The sequence below is a fragment of the Aspergillus luchuensis genome, chromosome 8 (genome assembly GCF_016861625.1).
Source record: "Aspergillus luchuensis IFO 4308 DNA, chromosome 8, nearly complete sequence".
NCBI lineage: Eukaryota > Fungi > Ascomycota > Eurotiomycetes > Eurotiales > Aspergillaceae > Aspergillus > Aspergillus luchuensis.
Window position 1 is genome coordinate 617,965 of NC_054856.1, and position 15,139 is coordinate 633,103.

The 15,139-nt window shown below is 50.0% G+C and overlaps 8 protein-coding genes across 8 annotated transcripts; 3 read left to right on the forward strand and 5 right to left on the reverse strand.

The window, feature by feature from the left end:
* Positions 1–318: 318 nt before the first annotated feature.
* AKAW2_80213S (uncharacterized protein) lies at positions 319–3,499 on the forward strand (the record flags this gene model as incomplete). The annotated part of the gene is made up of 4 exons (XM_041681208.1): positions 319–652; positions 709–1,493; positions 1,544–2,129; positions 2,190–3,499. 4 exons carry the CDS (start codon positions 319–321, stop codon positions 3,497–3,499), a joined length of 3,015 nt encoding a protein of 1,004 aa, XP_041548174.1.
* A 187-nt stretch (positions 3,500–3,686) lies between these two features.
* Positions 3,687–4,649, reverse strand: nscE (NAD-dependent epimerase nscE; the record flags this gene model as incomplete). The annotated part of the gene is made up of 1 exon (XM_041681209.1): positions 3,687–4,649. One exon carries the CDS (start codon positions 4,647–4,649, stop codon positions 3,687–3,689), a length of 963 nt encoding a protein of 320 aa, XP_041548175.1.
* A 467-nt stretch (positions 4,650–5,116) lies between these two features.
* Positions 5,117–6,164, reverse strand: AKAW2_80215A (SDR family oxidoreductase; the record flags this gene model as incomplete). Its single annotated transcript, XM_041681210.1, has 4 exons — positions 5,117–5,188; positions 5,251–5,350; positions 5,411–5,945; positions 6,005–6,164. The coding sequence occupies 4 exons, from the start codon at positions 6,162–6,164 to the stop codon at positions 5,117–5,119; spliced, it is 867 nt and encodes a 288-aa protein (XP_041548176.1).
* A 709-nt stretch (positions 6,165–6,873) lies between these two features.
* On the reverse strand, positions 6,874–7,607 carry AKAW2_80216A (uncharacterized protein; the record flags this gene model as incomplete). The annotated part of the gene is made up of 2 exons (XM_041681212.1): positions 6,874–7,026; positions 7,077–7,607. The coding sequence occupies 2 exons, from the start codon at positions 7,605–7,607 to the stop codon at positions 6,874–6,876; spliced, it is 684 nt and encodes a 227-aa protein (XP_041548177.1).
* A 732-nt stretch (positions 7,608–8,339) lies between these two features.
* On the forward strand, positions 8,340–9,769 carry AKAW2_80217S (uncharacterized protein; the record flags this gene model as incomplete). The annotated part of the gene is made up of 3 exons (XM_041681213.1): positions 8,340–8,829; positions 8,879–8,962; positions 9,012–9,769. 3 exons carry the CDS (start codon positions 8,340–8,342, stop codon positions 9,767–9,769), a joined length of 1,332 nt encoding a protein of 443 aa, XP_041548178.1.
* A 198-nt stretch (positions 9,770–9,967) lies between these two features.
* AKAW2_80218A (FAD-dependent oxidoreductase) lies at positions 9,968–11,568 on the reverse strand (the record flags this gene model as incomplete). The annotated part of the gene is made up of 4 exons (XM_041681214.1): positions 9,968–10,438; positions 10,495–10,865; positions 10,926–11,197; positions 11,267–11,568. 4 exons carry the CDS (start codon positions 11,566–11,568, stop codon positions 9,968–9,970), a joined length of 1,416 nt encoding a protein of 471 aa, XP_041548179.1.
* A 584-nt stretch (positions 11,569–12,152) lies between these two features.
* pyr4 (meroterpenoid cyclase pyr4) lies at positions 12,153–12,937 on the reverse strand (the record flags this gene model as incomplete). The annotated part of the gene is made up of 2 exons (XM_041681215.1): positions 12,153–12,366; positions 12,420–12,937. 2 exons carry the CDS (start codon positions 12,935–12,937, stop codon positions 12,153–12,155), a joined length of 732 nt encoding a protein of 243 aa, XP_041548180.1.
* A 628-nt stretch (positions 12,938–13,565) lies between these two features.
* On the forward strand, positions 13,566–14,692 carry AKAW2_80220S (uncharacterized protein; the record flags this gene model as incomplete). Its single annotated transcript, XM_041681216.1, has 3 exons — positions 13,566–13,892; positions 13,939–14,291; positions 14,365–14,692. The coding sequence occupies 3 exons, from the start codon at positions 13,566–13,568 to the stop codon at positions 14,690–14,692; spliced, it is 1,008 nt and encodes a 335-aa protein (XP_041548181.1).
* Positions 14,693–15,139: the final 447 nt, after the last annotated feature.

Sequence of the window (15,139 nt, forward strand, 5' to 3'; positions counted from 1 at the left end):
CGGCAGTGGAAAATGGTGAGACCTGCCACGCTTCTGGATTACTCAGCTCTTTGCAAAGGATCTCACTATCACACCGCAGTTCAATCCCCTCTTGAGCCCATGCATTGCCGAGCAAGTCATCATCCAAAGATCTTCCTAATGACTCCTCAATTCCGGCTCAGCATTGCACCGAGCCATTTTCCCCTCATCAGATGCAGCAGAGCACACTGTGCGGACAGTCTATCAAAGGTATATATACTACTAGTGGTATGATGTATACTTTTCAGGTGCCGTGCCATCCTTACCAGGGACGGGTTGAGATCACCAAAACCGAAGACTATGTATTTGCCGTATCTTTTCATAAATACTGCGCTTATTGCTCAGGCCGTATGGTCTGTCGGGACTAATGACCAAGTCGAACCCGACTTCGATTATGGCAGCTTTCAGAATCCCTCATCGAATGTGAGACCACGCTTCCGCTACTGGGTGAATGATGCATCCGTGAACTTGAGCGTGGTAGCAGAGGATGTGAAGGCTATGGGTGAAGCAGGGGCCGGTGGGCTTGAGCTACTCGGTTATTATCTGTATGGAGACTCGCTGAATAATGGTGGACTATTGCAATGTCCCTTGCAGTCGGACTGGACTACATTCGGTTTTGGAAGTCCAGCTTGGAGTAAGCCCTGCTGCAGCCCATGATTCCATCAAGGAGCATACTGATATGTTTACTAGAGGACCTGGTCGACACTGTCTTGACAACAGCAAAAGAATATGGTTTACTTGTAGACTTGGCCATTGGGCCAAACCAAGGTGCTGGTGTTCCGTCGCCCTACAATGATGATGGCCTTTTGTGGGACTTAGCTGGGTTCAACTTGACATTTTCCCCCGACAAGGGCTATGACGGCATTATTCCTGGTTGGGGCGCGGGTCCTCTGATTGCAGCTGTTACCGCACAAGTCAGCTCGACCGGTTCAAATGATGATACATACAAAGTACTACTGGAAAGCTCACTACTGGACGTCACACCTCTCGTCAACTCCAACGGGCATCTTCAGGTAAAAGCAAACGACACTGCGGAAGGTTGCCAGTATCTCTTTGCTTACTACTTAGTTCATTCTGAGTATCGTGAGGTACAGAGTCCTGCTGATGTTATGGCCGCTGTCCCTCAATCGCCCATAACGACTTACTCTCAGAACGGGTCATGGGTTGTCGATCATTTTTCTCCACAGGGCGCGTTAGCAGTTGTGAACTTTTGGAGACAGGCATTGCTGGACAGCGAGAGTGGCGCACTGATTCGCGAAGTGGGCAATTACCTCTGGGAAGACAGCCAAGAATATACCGTCTCCACATTCTGGACCCCGCGCCTGCAAGAGGTATTCAAAGCCAATCGAGGCTACAGTATCAACAGATTTATTCCCATTCTGATCGGTTCCGGCGGCGGGTCTACTCCAGACATCACCTATGTTACTGATGAGCTTGATGCAGGTGCCAGTCATACAATGGATTATCAGCAAACAGTTCGTGTTCCTTCTCATAGTAAAAAGGAGTTAGATGCTGACTGGTGTAGCTCACGGAACTGAACGCCGAGTATCTCACATCTTTGACACAATGGAGCAATGACCTAGGCATTCAATTTTCGGCACAGGTAGTATACAACCTGCCTATGGACATGCTTGCCAACGTACCCTACGTCAATGGTCCCGAGTGTGAGACATTAGGTTTTAGCGATAACATCGACAGCTACAGGCAATTTGCTGGCCCCGCGCATCTTGCCGGGAAGCGTATCATTTCCAGTGAAGCTGGTGCAGAGATGTTAAAAGTATACCAGGAGTCCATACCTGAGCTTCTATGGACCCTGAAACGTTCTCTTGCCGGATCTGTCAATCAGTTCGTGCTTCATGGTTACCCAAACTCGGGTAATTATGGAAACACAACGTGGCCGGGCTTTACAACCTTTTCGTATTTGTTCTCGGAGATGCATGGTCCTCGTCAGCCGGCTTTTGCCTATTATAGAGATTTTCTGGACTGGCTCTCTCGAAACCAGTTCGTAGAGCAAACAGGTATCCCTAAGGTGGACATTGCCTTTTGGTCGAAGTCTACCACATACAAGACTGTTCCCACTACTTACAGTCCTGTTGATCTACAGAGCACAGGTAAGCAGCTTCACTTAGGACCAGATGATTTGTGATGCTTAACTAAGATTTGGTTCGTAGGCTACACATATGAATACCTAAGCCCCGACAACTTTGCGCTACCCGGAGCGTTTGTCTACAACGGCACTTTTGCGCCTAATCAGCAGGCATTCAAAGCCCTCGTTGTGCGAGCAAACGAGACTCTGACAGCGTCTGGAGTTGCGAAACTTCTTGAATATGCTTATTCCAAGCTCCCGATTATCTTCTCCGGTGGACTGCCATCGAACTTCAGCGGGTGCAATCCTAAAGCTGCGAGACAAGCTGTCAGTACGATTAAAAGCCTAACTTCTTTGGATAACGTCCACACTGTGCCGTACGAGAACCTGGCGGCAACGCTCAAATCTCTCAACATCCTGCCGCGTACATCTGTGAGCGCGGACAGAACCTGGTACACCACCTGGAGGCATGATACAAAGACGCTTACGGACTACGTCTATGTTTACAATGATGCAGCCGGGGTCCCATATGGAGGTGGAATCTCTTCAGGAAGTATATCTTTTGAGACAACGGGAACACCCTTCTTGTACGATGCCTGGTCAGGCGATATTATCGCCTTGTCTATCTACCAGAAGTCTGAGACCCATGTTACAATTCCTCTTACGCTAGCCGGAAACCAGTCCGTGATTATCGGCTTCCATCAGAACGCCCAGCCAAATCTCCATCTACAGAATATAACAGATGGGGTTCTTTGGGCAACCGGGAACACGACATCCCTCGCCGTTCTTAGATCCTTTGATCAGGAGTCTCGCGAAGTCTACCTTTCCAGCGGAAAGTCCGTGACCCTAGCCCCGATGCTGACGCCTACATTTACGCTTGGCAACTGGTCGCTGGTAGTCGAGTCATGGACCGCACCTTTGGACTTCTATAACGTCGAGTTAGGACCGACGCGCACGAATCAAACGTTTGATCTTCTGACTCTAGTGCCCTGGAACCAGGTATCGGCGTCTCTAACCAACGTTTCTGGAATCGGGTACTACTCGACAATGTTCGACTGGCCTCCACAGGCCACAAATGGCACGGTCTCTGGAGCAATTATCGATCTCGGGCCCGTTATGCACACGGCACGCGTCACCATAAATGGACACGTACTGCCACCGGGCGAAATCACTTGGGCAAAGTGGGATATTGGGCCTTTCCTTCGACGCGGTCATAACATGGTGGAGGTCGTTGTTAGTACCCCTCTGGGGAATGTGCTGCGAACATACTGGGATGAACTGGAGACGAGTGGGAAGCTTGCCGCTGCCGTTATGCCGTTCCCACCGGATGAGGCAGACTACGGATTGATTGCTCCGGTGAAGATTATTCCTTATCGTGAAGACCGGGTTGCTTAGGTCCATTAGAGAACATACTGTATTGTGCCAGCTGCGCGCAAGAACTATGCTACGTCTGACAGGTGCTTACCAGATCCTCAATATTTCGCATACTACCGACAATACGCTCGTTGTCAAACATAATAGCAAGCAACCCATCTATACAACCACCTAATCTGTACACAACCCATCCTGTAAGCACACACCCTCAAGCAGCACCGCTTCTCAGCCTCTCCGCTACCCCAACATACGACCCATACCTCACCTCCTCCACGATTCCAACCTTCTTCGGCACCCATCCCAGCACCCTCATCGCCTTCCCCCCAGAAGCCCTATTCTCCGTACTCAAAAACCTCGCAAAGAACTCCCCCCACACCCTCTTCGCCTCCTCGAACCCCACAACCTCAACCCCAACCCCCAAAACATCCGCCATTGCCCTCGCCAACTCCCCAAACGTCACCCGCCACTCCGAACACCCATTGAACACGTCCCCAGCACTAGCCCTTTCCGCAGCAAGCAAATACAACTCGGCCGCATCCTCCACATGCACCGCAGACGTAACCACCCTCTCCGCCTCCCTAATAACCTTCACCTCCTTCTTCCCTCCATCACCACCATTCCAAAACATCCCCATAAACAACCCCACCCCACTCCCTCCCCGTCCATACACAAACGGCGGCAACCGAATCACAATAACCCTCACCCCACTCTCCCCTACCCACCTCAGATTCTTCCTCTCAGACACAATCCGCTCATTCAGCGCCTTCCCTTCCTCCCATAACGCGGACTCCTCGTCAGTCTCCTTGCCCGTAGCAGCAACAACCAGTGACCCGGAGGTCACTACAAGCGGCTTGTTGCTTCCAGATAATCCCTCAGCGATGGCAGTCACTGCTTCGTCGTCGATGCGGATGCGTTCTTCGTACGGGAGAGAGTAGTTTCCTGCCATTGGGTCTGCCAGATGGATGACTATATCTGCCTTTTGGCTTTGTTCAAGGAGCACGGAGTGGGTGGCGAGGTCGCCGCGGATGGGGAATGCACCGAGAGAGGTAATTTTGGCGTCGCTTTCGGGGCTGCGTGAGAGGGAGTGGACGGTGTAGTTCTTGGAGAGGGCGTGGGTGGTTATCGCTTGGCCGAGGTAGCCGCTGCCGCCGGTTAGGAAGATCAGGGGCATGTTGGTTGATTGATTGATTGATTGGAAATTGTAGTGTCGGTTTATTGGTTGTTGGGTCTGTGGTTGAGGTCTGGTGTTGTGGGATAATGCTATATGGGTTTATATAGTATTTTCTGCTTCTTGCTATGCGTGGTATGTGAGATATGGTCGGGGTTAAGGGATTTAAACTCCGGTGAGGATTCGGAGTTTAGAGTATGATGATATGGGATCTATTGGTTGGTTATGGGGCTTAAGGGGATGTTGCGCACATGCGGAATGTTGGATATCCGAGAGTGCTTATGCGGGAATGGAACTAAGTATACTAGTATGTGTATATCTAGAGACTTGGGTGGAGGATGATAGGGCTTTTTGTGCGACAGATGAAGATTACGCTCACCAGATCGTATGATAATAAATTCTGCTTAATACGGTATTCTACTAAACAGCGCAACATGCAGCATCATAACAGCTTCTTATATACCTACCAATCAGAAAGGAACTTCTTCCCCCCTCCAACTGATGAACCGGCCTCCAACTGTTTCTCTCGTGGCGCTTTCGATCTACTCCACTCAGTATCACGCCCCACTATATCAGGCTCTCACAGAAAGGAAAATACACTTACCAACTTCACCAAAGCCTCCGCACACTCCCTCGGCTCCGTAAAAGCCTCCTCCAACCCGATACTCTTCGCACACGCATTCCCCATCTCAGTCTTCACGAACCTACACGCACCACACATCAGCACCCCCCAGCCATCCCAACGCACAAGATAGTAAGCTTACCCTGGATGCACCATAAAACAAACCATCCCTTCATTCTCAACATGCATCTTCCTCGTCACCCAATTCGCAGCAGCTTTACTAACCCCATATGCAGCACCGGGAAAGAATTCTTCTTCAAGACCACCGATACTCCCCAGAAAGCTACTAACGGTGACAAACACCGGCTTCGTGCTCTTCTTCAGCATGGCGTATATTCCCTGAAAGAGGCGGATTACGCCGAGTGTGTTCACATCGAAGTGCAATTGCACGGTGTCCAGAGGGATGTTGTCAACGCGGTGGGTGGCGTCGTTGTAGTAGCCTGCGTTGGAAATCACGGTGTCGATGTGCGTGATATTGTGGGTCGATTTGAGTGTTTCGATGGCGTTGGTGATTGAGGTGGTGGATTGGATGTCGAGGGGGAGGAGGATGAGGGTGGAAGTGGGGGATGTTGGTGGGGGGTTAGTATAGAGAGAGTTGGTGGTGGGGTTGCGCATTGTGGCGATCACGATGGTGTTTGGGCGGAGGAGGAGGGACTGGGTGAGGGAGAGGCCGATTCCTGGGTAGTTTTGTGGGTGAGATGAACATGAGGGTGGGATCAGGTATGGTGGTGTGTACCTCTGCTGGCCCCGGTGATGAGGTAGATGGTTGGAGATGACATTGTGGGGTTGGGGGTTGCGGGAAATTGGTAATGTTCGATGGGGATGGACACAGAATCGAGTATTGGGACTTTAAGGATATTTGAGAGGGGGATGTACAGAAGAGTATTATGGTCCATCTTGGTGGAGGATAAGCGACGCTTTTATAGTCATTTGTTTTTGGGGTTAGCTAAGCTGAGGCTAGGGCTGAAAAGAAGCTAACTGATTGTGGCTTGTGGTGGGATACGAGTTTCGCAGTCTGGAGGCTAAGTCACCTCTAGTCGAGGCATTACAGTCTCTCGTTGGAGCATCATTTGAGCCTCGATATAAAGGAACTGGACAATACGATTTGTAATTACTGAGTGTGTCTGAATCGTAGTTGTAACTTTCCAGCCCCACAATTCAGCCTCATTCTATGAAATGAAATAGGGTAGCATTCGACTTCTATGTATAGTACTTAAGATTATATTGGATCTGGCTTTGTCTTCTAGTAGTTGTTTGCTGATTGTTTTCGATGGACTGATCATTAGATCTTCTGTATATCCTGCTGATGAAGGCATAAGTCGCTTCGGCTGCGATGAAGCCCACCTTATGTATGATTAAGGATATATGCCCGTTTGTACAGTGTAACAAGAGGGCTTGATTATGGTCAAGGAAAGTGTCCCCATTCCCGTAATGCCTCTGCTTTCTGCGCCATCATAAACAGCACACACTTGTTTCAATTCTACGTCATTAGATGCTGAACTAAACAACAAAAGCAGTCGAGATCCACTGTGTTCAGGCACAGCCTCGGCTGCATACATGGTTTCTCTGCTCATTTTACTCCCAATAGAACCTTACTTATGTAACCTAGACGCCCTGGTTAGGCGGAACTCTTACACGGCCATGTTCTGACCGGTGCCAGCCCTGTCCTTCGGTGTCTGGTGTGAATTTGAAATATTGCAATGTGTCCATGCTTCTACCTGAAAGAATGACCCACTCTCTCAGATGATTGAAGTGCGACTGATGGGATTAGAAAGTTATCACCACCCCAATGCAATGGGAATGCCTACCAGGAGAGGAGTAAGAAGCTTCTCAAAAGAAGCTGTGGCGTGCTCCTCGATTTCAGTGTCTGAAGGACAAGGTGTGAAATAACAGATGGACCGAACGCAATTATTCGGGAACTTGATCTCCTCGAAATCAGAAAGGTCCATTGTCCTCCAGATATGTACGCAACGTAAACTTGGGAACTGGACACCGTCTAGGCCGTCGGGTTTGCGTTGAAAGTATAATAGTGTAGCACGCTTGATGTATCTTGCATATATATTTCGGCGTGCTTCTGGGATTTTGCCAAGCACGTCCAAAAAATCATCATGACTACCTTCTCGGTGAAGAGGGGGTCTGGGGTCTTGCCAGAGCCATCGGATTGCCTCCGAGAACCATAATTTGTTGACAAGGGCGCAAGAAAGGAGTGAACGGCCACCCCAACTACACGTGGCTGGGCGGTAGTGATAGAGGCACTCGAAAATGTGGTTCAGGATCTCGGGAATTGCCAGTGCACGCTGAACGGCTGGAATAAGGGGTACCTCATTGTTCAGAGCCATTTGCAGATTGAACTATGTGACCAACTGTCAGCATGGCCAAGAGTAAGTTTAAACTTCTTAGCGCTCTGTCGGTGATACCTTCTCCCATCACTCGGCTAATATGATTATCTAGGGTCGGTGAAAACCATAGATACACGAGTAAGTCTGAAAGAGAAGGACTACAACGAAGTAGTCACAGTAGTAAGTTGCACAGTTCTGGCTAGTGAAAAATTCACCACGGTCTTGGTCATTAATATTGTCTGATGATAAGTGTGAGTTGAGATAGGAATCAGGTGTGGACAGACATTGACCTAAATAAGCTGGAACGACAGGCCCTGCAGTTAGGCACCTAAGAGACCCTGCGTTGTCTCTGCTGCCTGCAAGTCCTCCTCCTTCGCTGAGGAGGCCCTTATTCGAAGAAGATATAAAGATCCAATGGATACTATAAGCCCTGTCCTGTACATCAATGCCTGTTTGGGAACGTATCAATACAGCGGTAACAATATCAATAGGTTAGCTAATTCTGCTCAGATAGAACGATAGCAAACGAATTCACATAATACTACTCCGTACACTGTAGTTCATGGCAATTCACCTGCAGGTCGAGCACCCCTCTCGTTGCCTCAGGCATAAAAACGATAGCTCCATTTCGGGTCTAGCGCCACCAGCTCCGAGGCCATCCCCAAGATCCAGACTCCCTTATCTCAAAGACCACTTCAACTGCACAACACCATTACTTCCACGTGCTGGAAAATGTCCTACGCCGTTGAAACTAAGAAGCGCAAGTTTCATCGGGTTCTCGAGTCTCTAACCAAACCTACAACCTCCGAGTCCACAAAATCAGCTACCGCCGAAGCGCCTGCAACCATTCGAGACGCATCGAACAAAAAAGCCCGTCTAGATGCGCCCGGCTTCTCACTTGCACAAAACTCACTTCTAAGGGTCGCACGCCCTAGCTCCAGAGATTCGTCGTCATCGTCAACCTCGCGGCCCAGCTTTGTTCCTTGGGATCGCGAACGTTTCCTCGAGCGATTGGAAACCTTTCGTCGCGTCGACCGATGGGCACCCAAACCGTCAGCAATAAGCGAGGTGGAATGGGCTAAGCGCGGCTGGATATGTACAGATGTGGCCCGGGTAACATGTGCTGGGAACTGTGGTGGGTCGGTTGTGGTCAAGCTCCCGGATGAGCTGGATGAGTTGGATGGGTTTGATGCTGAAAAGGTGCAGGAGAGGAAGGAAGTTCGTAAGTTTGCCAATTGCCGTGTCTGCTTCGTGTGCCTAATGAAGATCAGGAGCCAAACTTGTGGACGAATACGCGGAAAGGCTGGTCAAGGGGCACGGGGAGACTTGTCCGTGGAGGAACAAGGGCTGTGATGGTGGGTTCTTCGACACTTGTGGTTGCCATTCGGGAGCTGACTGTTACAGCTACTATCCATCGATTGCCGCTAGCAAACCCCGAAATAGCTATCTCCGGCCTAGAAAAACGATACTCAAACCTCGTGAAGATGGCCGATCAATTGCCGGCCACAGACGTCATCCAAACGCCTAAGTCCTTCGATCTCGACACGCTCATTAAGATACTTCCAGCAAGCTTCAACGGGTCCGACGAAAGTACGCACACGCAGAGCATTGAGAGCAATACTGAGGGTGAAGATGGGAAAGAGAACGCGCAGGACTCTGAGCCTGAGCCATCTGTCCTCAAGAACGCTTTCATACTAGCATTCTTCGGCTGGGACTCAGTCCCCGACGGGACAGCTGGTCTGGTCGGCTGTAGCGTGTGTTTCCGGAGATTGGGCCTGTGGATGTACAAACCAAAGCCCAACGGCGATGAAGCTCTTTACGACTCATTGGAAGTGTTGAATGAGCACATGGATTATTGTCCTTGGGTGAACGGAAAGGCTCAGAGCGGAACGGGACGGGCCACCGAGAAATCAGAGGGTCTACGTTGTGGCTGGGAGCTGCTGGGCCAGGCGCTCAATGTGCGCCATCGTCGACTGAATCGTTCGACCATCTCGGGAGACAGTCGTGCTGTCTCTGAGGTACCATCCACGGATGAGCTTGTGGCGGACGATATCAACCCCGAGGTTAAAAAGGCCAGTGACCGGGAATGGTGGGCCAAGTTACGCCGCATGCGACAGGTTTTGAACGTTGGTTCGCCTAGAAAGAAGCCGGCCACGAAGTGATATTCTCATTATATTGTTTTTTCTGCACATGATACTCCTCATCTGGTTGTTAATGCAGCGTGGCGTTCGGGCATTCTCATATCTATCTTCTCGATATCCTCATTCCTACATTAGTTATGCTATAGCGAGCCTTTTCCTACGCCTTGATAACTCAGAATACATCATACTAAATCAAGAAAGAAAGGAGAGCAGAAGTTATCATCTACTCAACGCATTGCTTTGAAGCCAGATGCTCAATCCACCAATCGTAACTAAGGTGAAGATTATAAGCACCCATTGCACCTGCCCTCTCTTTCCCTTCCGCTTGTACATCTCCCAGCCCGGTCCTGAGCGGCCTGGCAGAGGCAGAAAAGTAACAACCTCTGCATCTGCCATTACTTTTGATGCCAGGTCAGCAGGCAGGTTGCCAGCATATGGTGCCCAATATCGTCCAAAGACGGTGTTGAGGATGCCATCTCGGGCCTGAATTCGAGAGACTGAAGCCGCGGTGCGACACATGCCTACCATGCGAGTGTATCGAGTCTCCCGATACTGCTTGAGGAGATGCTGAATCTGGACATTTGATGGCTTGCAAACTCCACGGGCGTTGACGAGATCATGTAGAAGGGAGGAGAGCGCCGCAGCATCCTCGATGGCAGAATTGGCTCCCTGGCCAAAGTTGGGCGTCATCTGGTTGCACATCGAGTAAGCCCAACGATCTCACCTCAATTTTCCTAGCGACGTACCTTGTGAACGCTATCTCCTACCAAAACCATCCTATCATGGTGCCATGTCTCGAACACTCCCTCCTCCAGCGCTGTCATCGAGGACACCTCTCTGTTCTTCCACAAGTCCCCCACGCAGATGTTTTTCCAGAACCGCACGTGTTTGACCCGATCGAAGAGCTGTACGGCATCCTCGTCTGAGAATCGCGGGACATCAGGATAGACGTACTTCCTATCCAACTTCTGGATCACGAACCAGAACACCCGACCATGTCTGCCGTGGATGGTTAGAATGGATAGATGGTCGAAAATCCCGTTGATCTGTTCGCTTATCTCGAGCCCTGGAATGGCTGATGAAATTCCGAAAACGCAGACATATTCAACAGTCATGCCTGCTTGTATTAGTCTCATTGCATCCAGCACAAAGGACATGAGACTTTGTAGAAACATACTTCTTCTTTCACGTGTCGAAACCGATGCAGGCCGATTCTCCTCCGCCATCTTCCAAATCTCACTTCTCACCCGACTATGTACTCCATCAGCACCAACCACGAGATCCGCCTCATACTCTGTCCCATCAGCCACAGAAACAGCAGTTCCATGATCCGACTGTCGCACGCCAACTACCCTTTTCTGAGTGAGAACGTTCTGCTTCTTCCTCAGCCCCTCATATGCAATCTGCAGGAACTTCTGCCGGTCCAAGAATGCAACCGGGTATCCGAACCTAGAACCTTAGTCATAACACCTTCTATTTCCTTCTGTTCGCATGATATTCTAGAGACTTTTGACATACCTATCGCCAAGGACCTTAGGATAGACGTTACTGAAGCAGAACCCATCTGGATAGCTGATATTCGCCTGATGCAACGGCTCAATCACACACTCAATCTCCCCAAATAGGCCCAGTTGCTCGAGGATCCGTCCGCCATTTGGCATGATACCTATCGAGGCACCAACTTGCGGGGCAACATCTTCTCCTTTTTCGAGTATGAGGTACTCGATATTGGCGCGTTCGAGACAGTGCGCAAGGGTGAGGCCTGCGACAGAACCGCCCACAATAAGGACGCGAAAGGGGGGTAGCTGGGTATTGGCCATGCTTGCGAATCACGCCAGATACAAAGCCTAATCAAAGATGATTCCTGCGTATGGTATATATATTGTGTTTATTTGGTTGACGGGAATTATATTGAGCCTGAGGCAGATGGATTTCAAACTGTACGGCAAGCCAAGTGTTTGCTATTCTCACTGCTGGAGCGAATGGACCTCAAATGACATCCAGCACTGGCATAGTGGCATAACTGCGTAGTCAAGCTACTTCGGGCTTATGCAAGCCAGCCCCGTGGTACATGCGCTTGACCAGTAGTTGCTGTGTCACAAGCGTGGCTGTTCATCATGCCATCGTCTACATGCAATCAAAGGTGGCAAAACAGTAGTATGCCTTACTTCTATTTCTACCCGAGGACAGCAATATATGTGAAGACATTGTATCCACTGCGTTATTCTATCGGTGGGTGATGGTCTTTGTCAACCCAAACATGCTTACTATTACATGACAAGCAGTAACTCCGTTCTCATGAGAGCACCACAAAGAGTGGTACAACACCGTGAACTTTCTCCGCCATTCCGTCAGGATAGATCATTGTGTGTTACACACTCATCTATCTCCATACTGTTCCTGGCTACCTCTCCTTGTGCTTGATTCCACGCTGGGATCTTCCTTCTTGTCGCTTGACGGAATAGAATAACGCTCCATACAGAATTTCAAACAGAAAGAACATGGCCACGGACCATAACACAAGCGGGCAGTTCAGCCAGGAAAAAGCCTCCCACCAGCGAATATATCGAACAAGGGCAAAGCCGATGGCTGATGTTGACCCAAAGAACCTGGACATCCTAGTGATTACTTAGCACAGCAAACAGCCTGAACCGATCAGACCAACGCTTACCATAGCGTCCATGACGCCCCTCGTGTGTTTCCCCGACTCAACAATTGAAACACATTCCCTATGCTGATAAAGAGCTGGCATGCAATTGCCCCCCACGTATAGGCTTGTGCGGGACCAACCTGGGCAGTAAGAGCCAGGTGACCGCTCAGACAACAAAGTGTCGTCGCTGCGAAGACAAGGGGCATATGGTCCCTCACCATTGCAGAGTGGCGCCATTCATTTGGGGCATTCTTGATTCCCGCGTAAATAACCCCAAGGTCGAGAGAAATTCCCATGAGAAAGGCAACCCGCTCGACAAACCCTTTGGCAGGATACATTGTGCAGAATATGATTTCCCAGGCAAAATTGATGCAAAGGCCCCCGATGGTCATGCAGTATGTTTGGTCCTTGAACGATGTGTAAATCATCTCCACATAGTGAGCAACCCAGCCAACAGCCATTCCGATAACGAAGATATCGGCGAGCCATTTTAGCTCGTTGTATTCTGGTGGAGCAGTAGAATGGTCGAACCCATCCATTAAAGCGATACGAAGACACGATTCAATGCTTGTAGCGGTTCTGTCGCTGTCAGGATCTGGGTCATTTGCGTTTTACATGACCTGAGCGTGCTTATATAGTGAGATGACTTGCGGTCACCCAGTGCTACGGCGCCCTGGTTCTGTTCCGCTGACGATACGCCATAAAGGTCTGTCATTCCCTATGAGTGGACTGATGTCCGCTTCAGGTAGGACCACCAGGAGTCTCGGTAATCATGTGTCACCGATGTGCTATTCTCAAGCCGTTCAAAGACCTGCAAGTGAGCCAGGGGAGTGCACCAGGTTTCAAAAGCTGTATCTCCTGTCGTGCCGCTAGAGGCATGTCGCCATACCCAACTGTCAGCTTCTCTCAAGAGCGAGAGTCAGGCAACAACCATTCTGGTCGGCTCGACCGCACTGAAAAGGAAATGGTGTAACTTGTGCGAAGCAACGGCTTGCCCCCCGAGGGGAACCCTGAGCCCTTAACGATGAGTGTACGGCTGAAGTATCTTATCCATAGCATACATATATAGACAGGACAGCGCCCCTTTGCGAGCTCATCGGGGTACCGCGCTGTCATCCGTTAACCTTCTCATCCTTGCATTTCGTCCCACTCAGGAAGGACCGAATCATGGCGGCACTTCCGGACGTTGCCTCCATTCCCATCCCTCTGGTAGCAACCCTAGGCATTGTCCCTCTAATTCTTTATTTCGTCCTTGATAGAATTGGTCCCTTGTGGCCAAATTCGAAAGCTTTCCTAATTGGCAAGAAGAAACCGGAGACCGTGACATCGTTCGAGTGCCCATATGCCTACATCCGTCAGATCTATGGGAAGTATCACTGGGAGCCATTCGTACAGAAGCTGTCCCCGAGGCTCAAGGATGAGGATCCCGCCAAATATAAGATGGTTCTGGAGATAATGGATGCAATCCACCTGTGCCTGATGCTAGTTGACGATGTACGTATACCTTGAATCCAGATAAATACACTCTAACGTCAAGCAGATAACTGACAATAGCGACTATCGAAAAGGCAAGCCAGCAGCCCACCGGATATATGGCCCTTCAGAGACAGCAAATCGCGCTTACTACCGAGTCACCCAGATTCTCAACAAGACCGTGCAAAAGTTCCCCAAGCTGGCCAGGTTTCTGCTACAAAATCTGGAAGAAATTCTCGAAGGCCAAGACCTGTCACTAATCTGGCGACGGGATGGATTGGGTAGCCTTTCGACTGTTCCTGAGGAGCGAGTTGCAGCCTATCGCAAGATGGCATCATTGAAAACAGGGGCGTTATTCCGGCTGCTGGGACAATTGGTGATGGAGGACCAATCGATGGACGGGACGATGACTACTCTTGCGTATGCCTCGTTTTTGATTCCTTACAATTCTACCATGTCTAGCAGGAGCCAAAAGCTGATGACCCTGAGATAGGTGGTGCTCGCAGCTGCAGAATGACTGCAAGAATGTCTACTCATCCGAATATGCCAAGGCCAAAGGGGCGCTTGCCGAAGACCTGCGAAATCGAGAGCTCTCGTTTCCGATTATCCTCGCGCTGGAAGCTCCCGAAGGGCATTGGGTCGCCAGTGCTTTGGAGACCAGCTCACCGCGCAATATTCGCAAAGCGCTTGCTGTGATTCAGAGCGAGAGAGTGCGCAATGCTTGTTTCAAGGAGCTTAAGTCGGCGAGCGCTTCGGTTCAGGACTGGTTGGCTATCTGGGGACGGAACGAGAAAATGAATTTGAAGAGCCAGCAGACATAGCTTTTTCTTTATCTTGGGGGTATACAGTTTCACTTCTCGTATGAGGATCGAAGGATCACTCCCCTTAGGACATGTTCTGGGTTTAATTTGTGCCATACATACACGGTAGATCAAAACAGCATATATCAACATTTATACGTTGAGTTCGGTTCATTCATTGAGCTATGGACTGGTGTGTCGATGATGTTCCCACCAGCAATGAAACTTACATTCACCCTGGAGAACCGTACAGCCTGCTTCGGACGGAGTAAGGCCATAGATATAGTCCGAGCAGGAGTTGTGGTAACATCAAGCAAGCCACAGAGGGGGTACTGCATGAACCATGTTACAATTCGGACCACCATCAGCTGGGAGTATCCTACTCACCAACATCACTGCCCGATATTAGGGTGGTGCTGGCGCTGCGCTCACCCTAGCCATTATTTCTCTTACCCAGCCATCATCGCG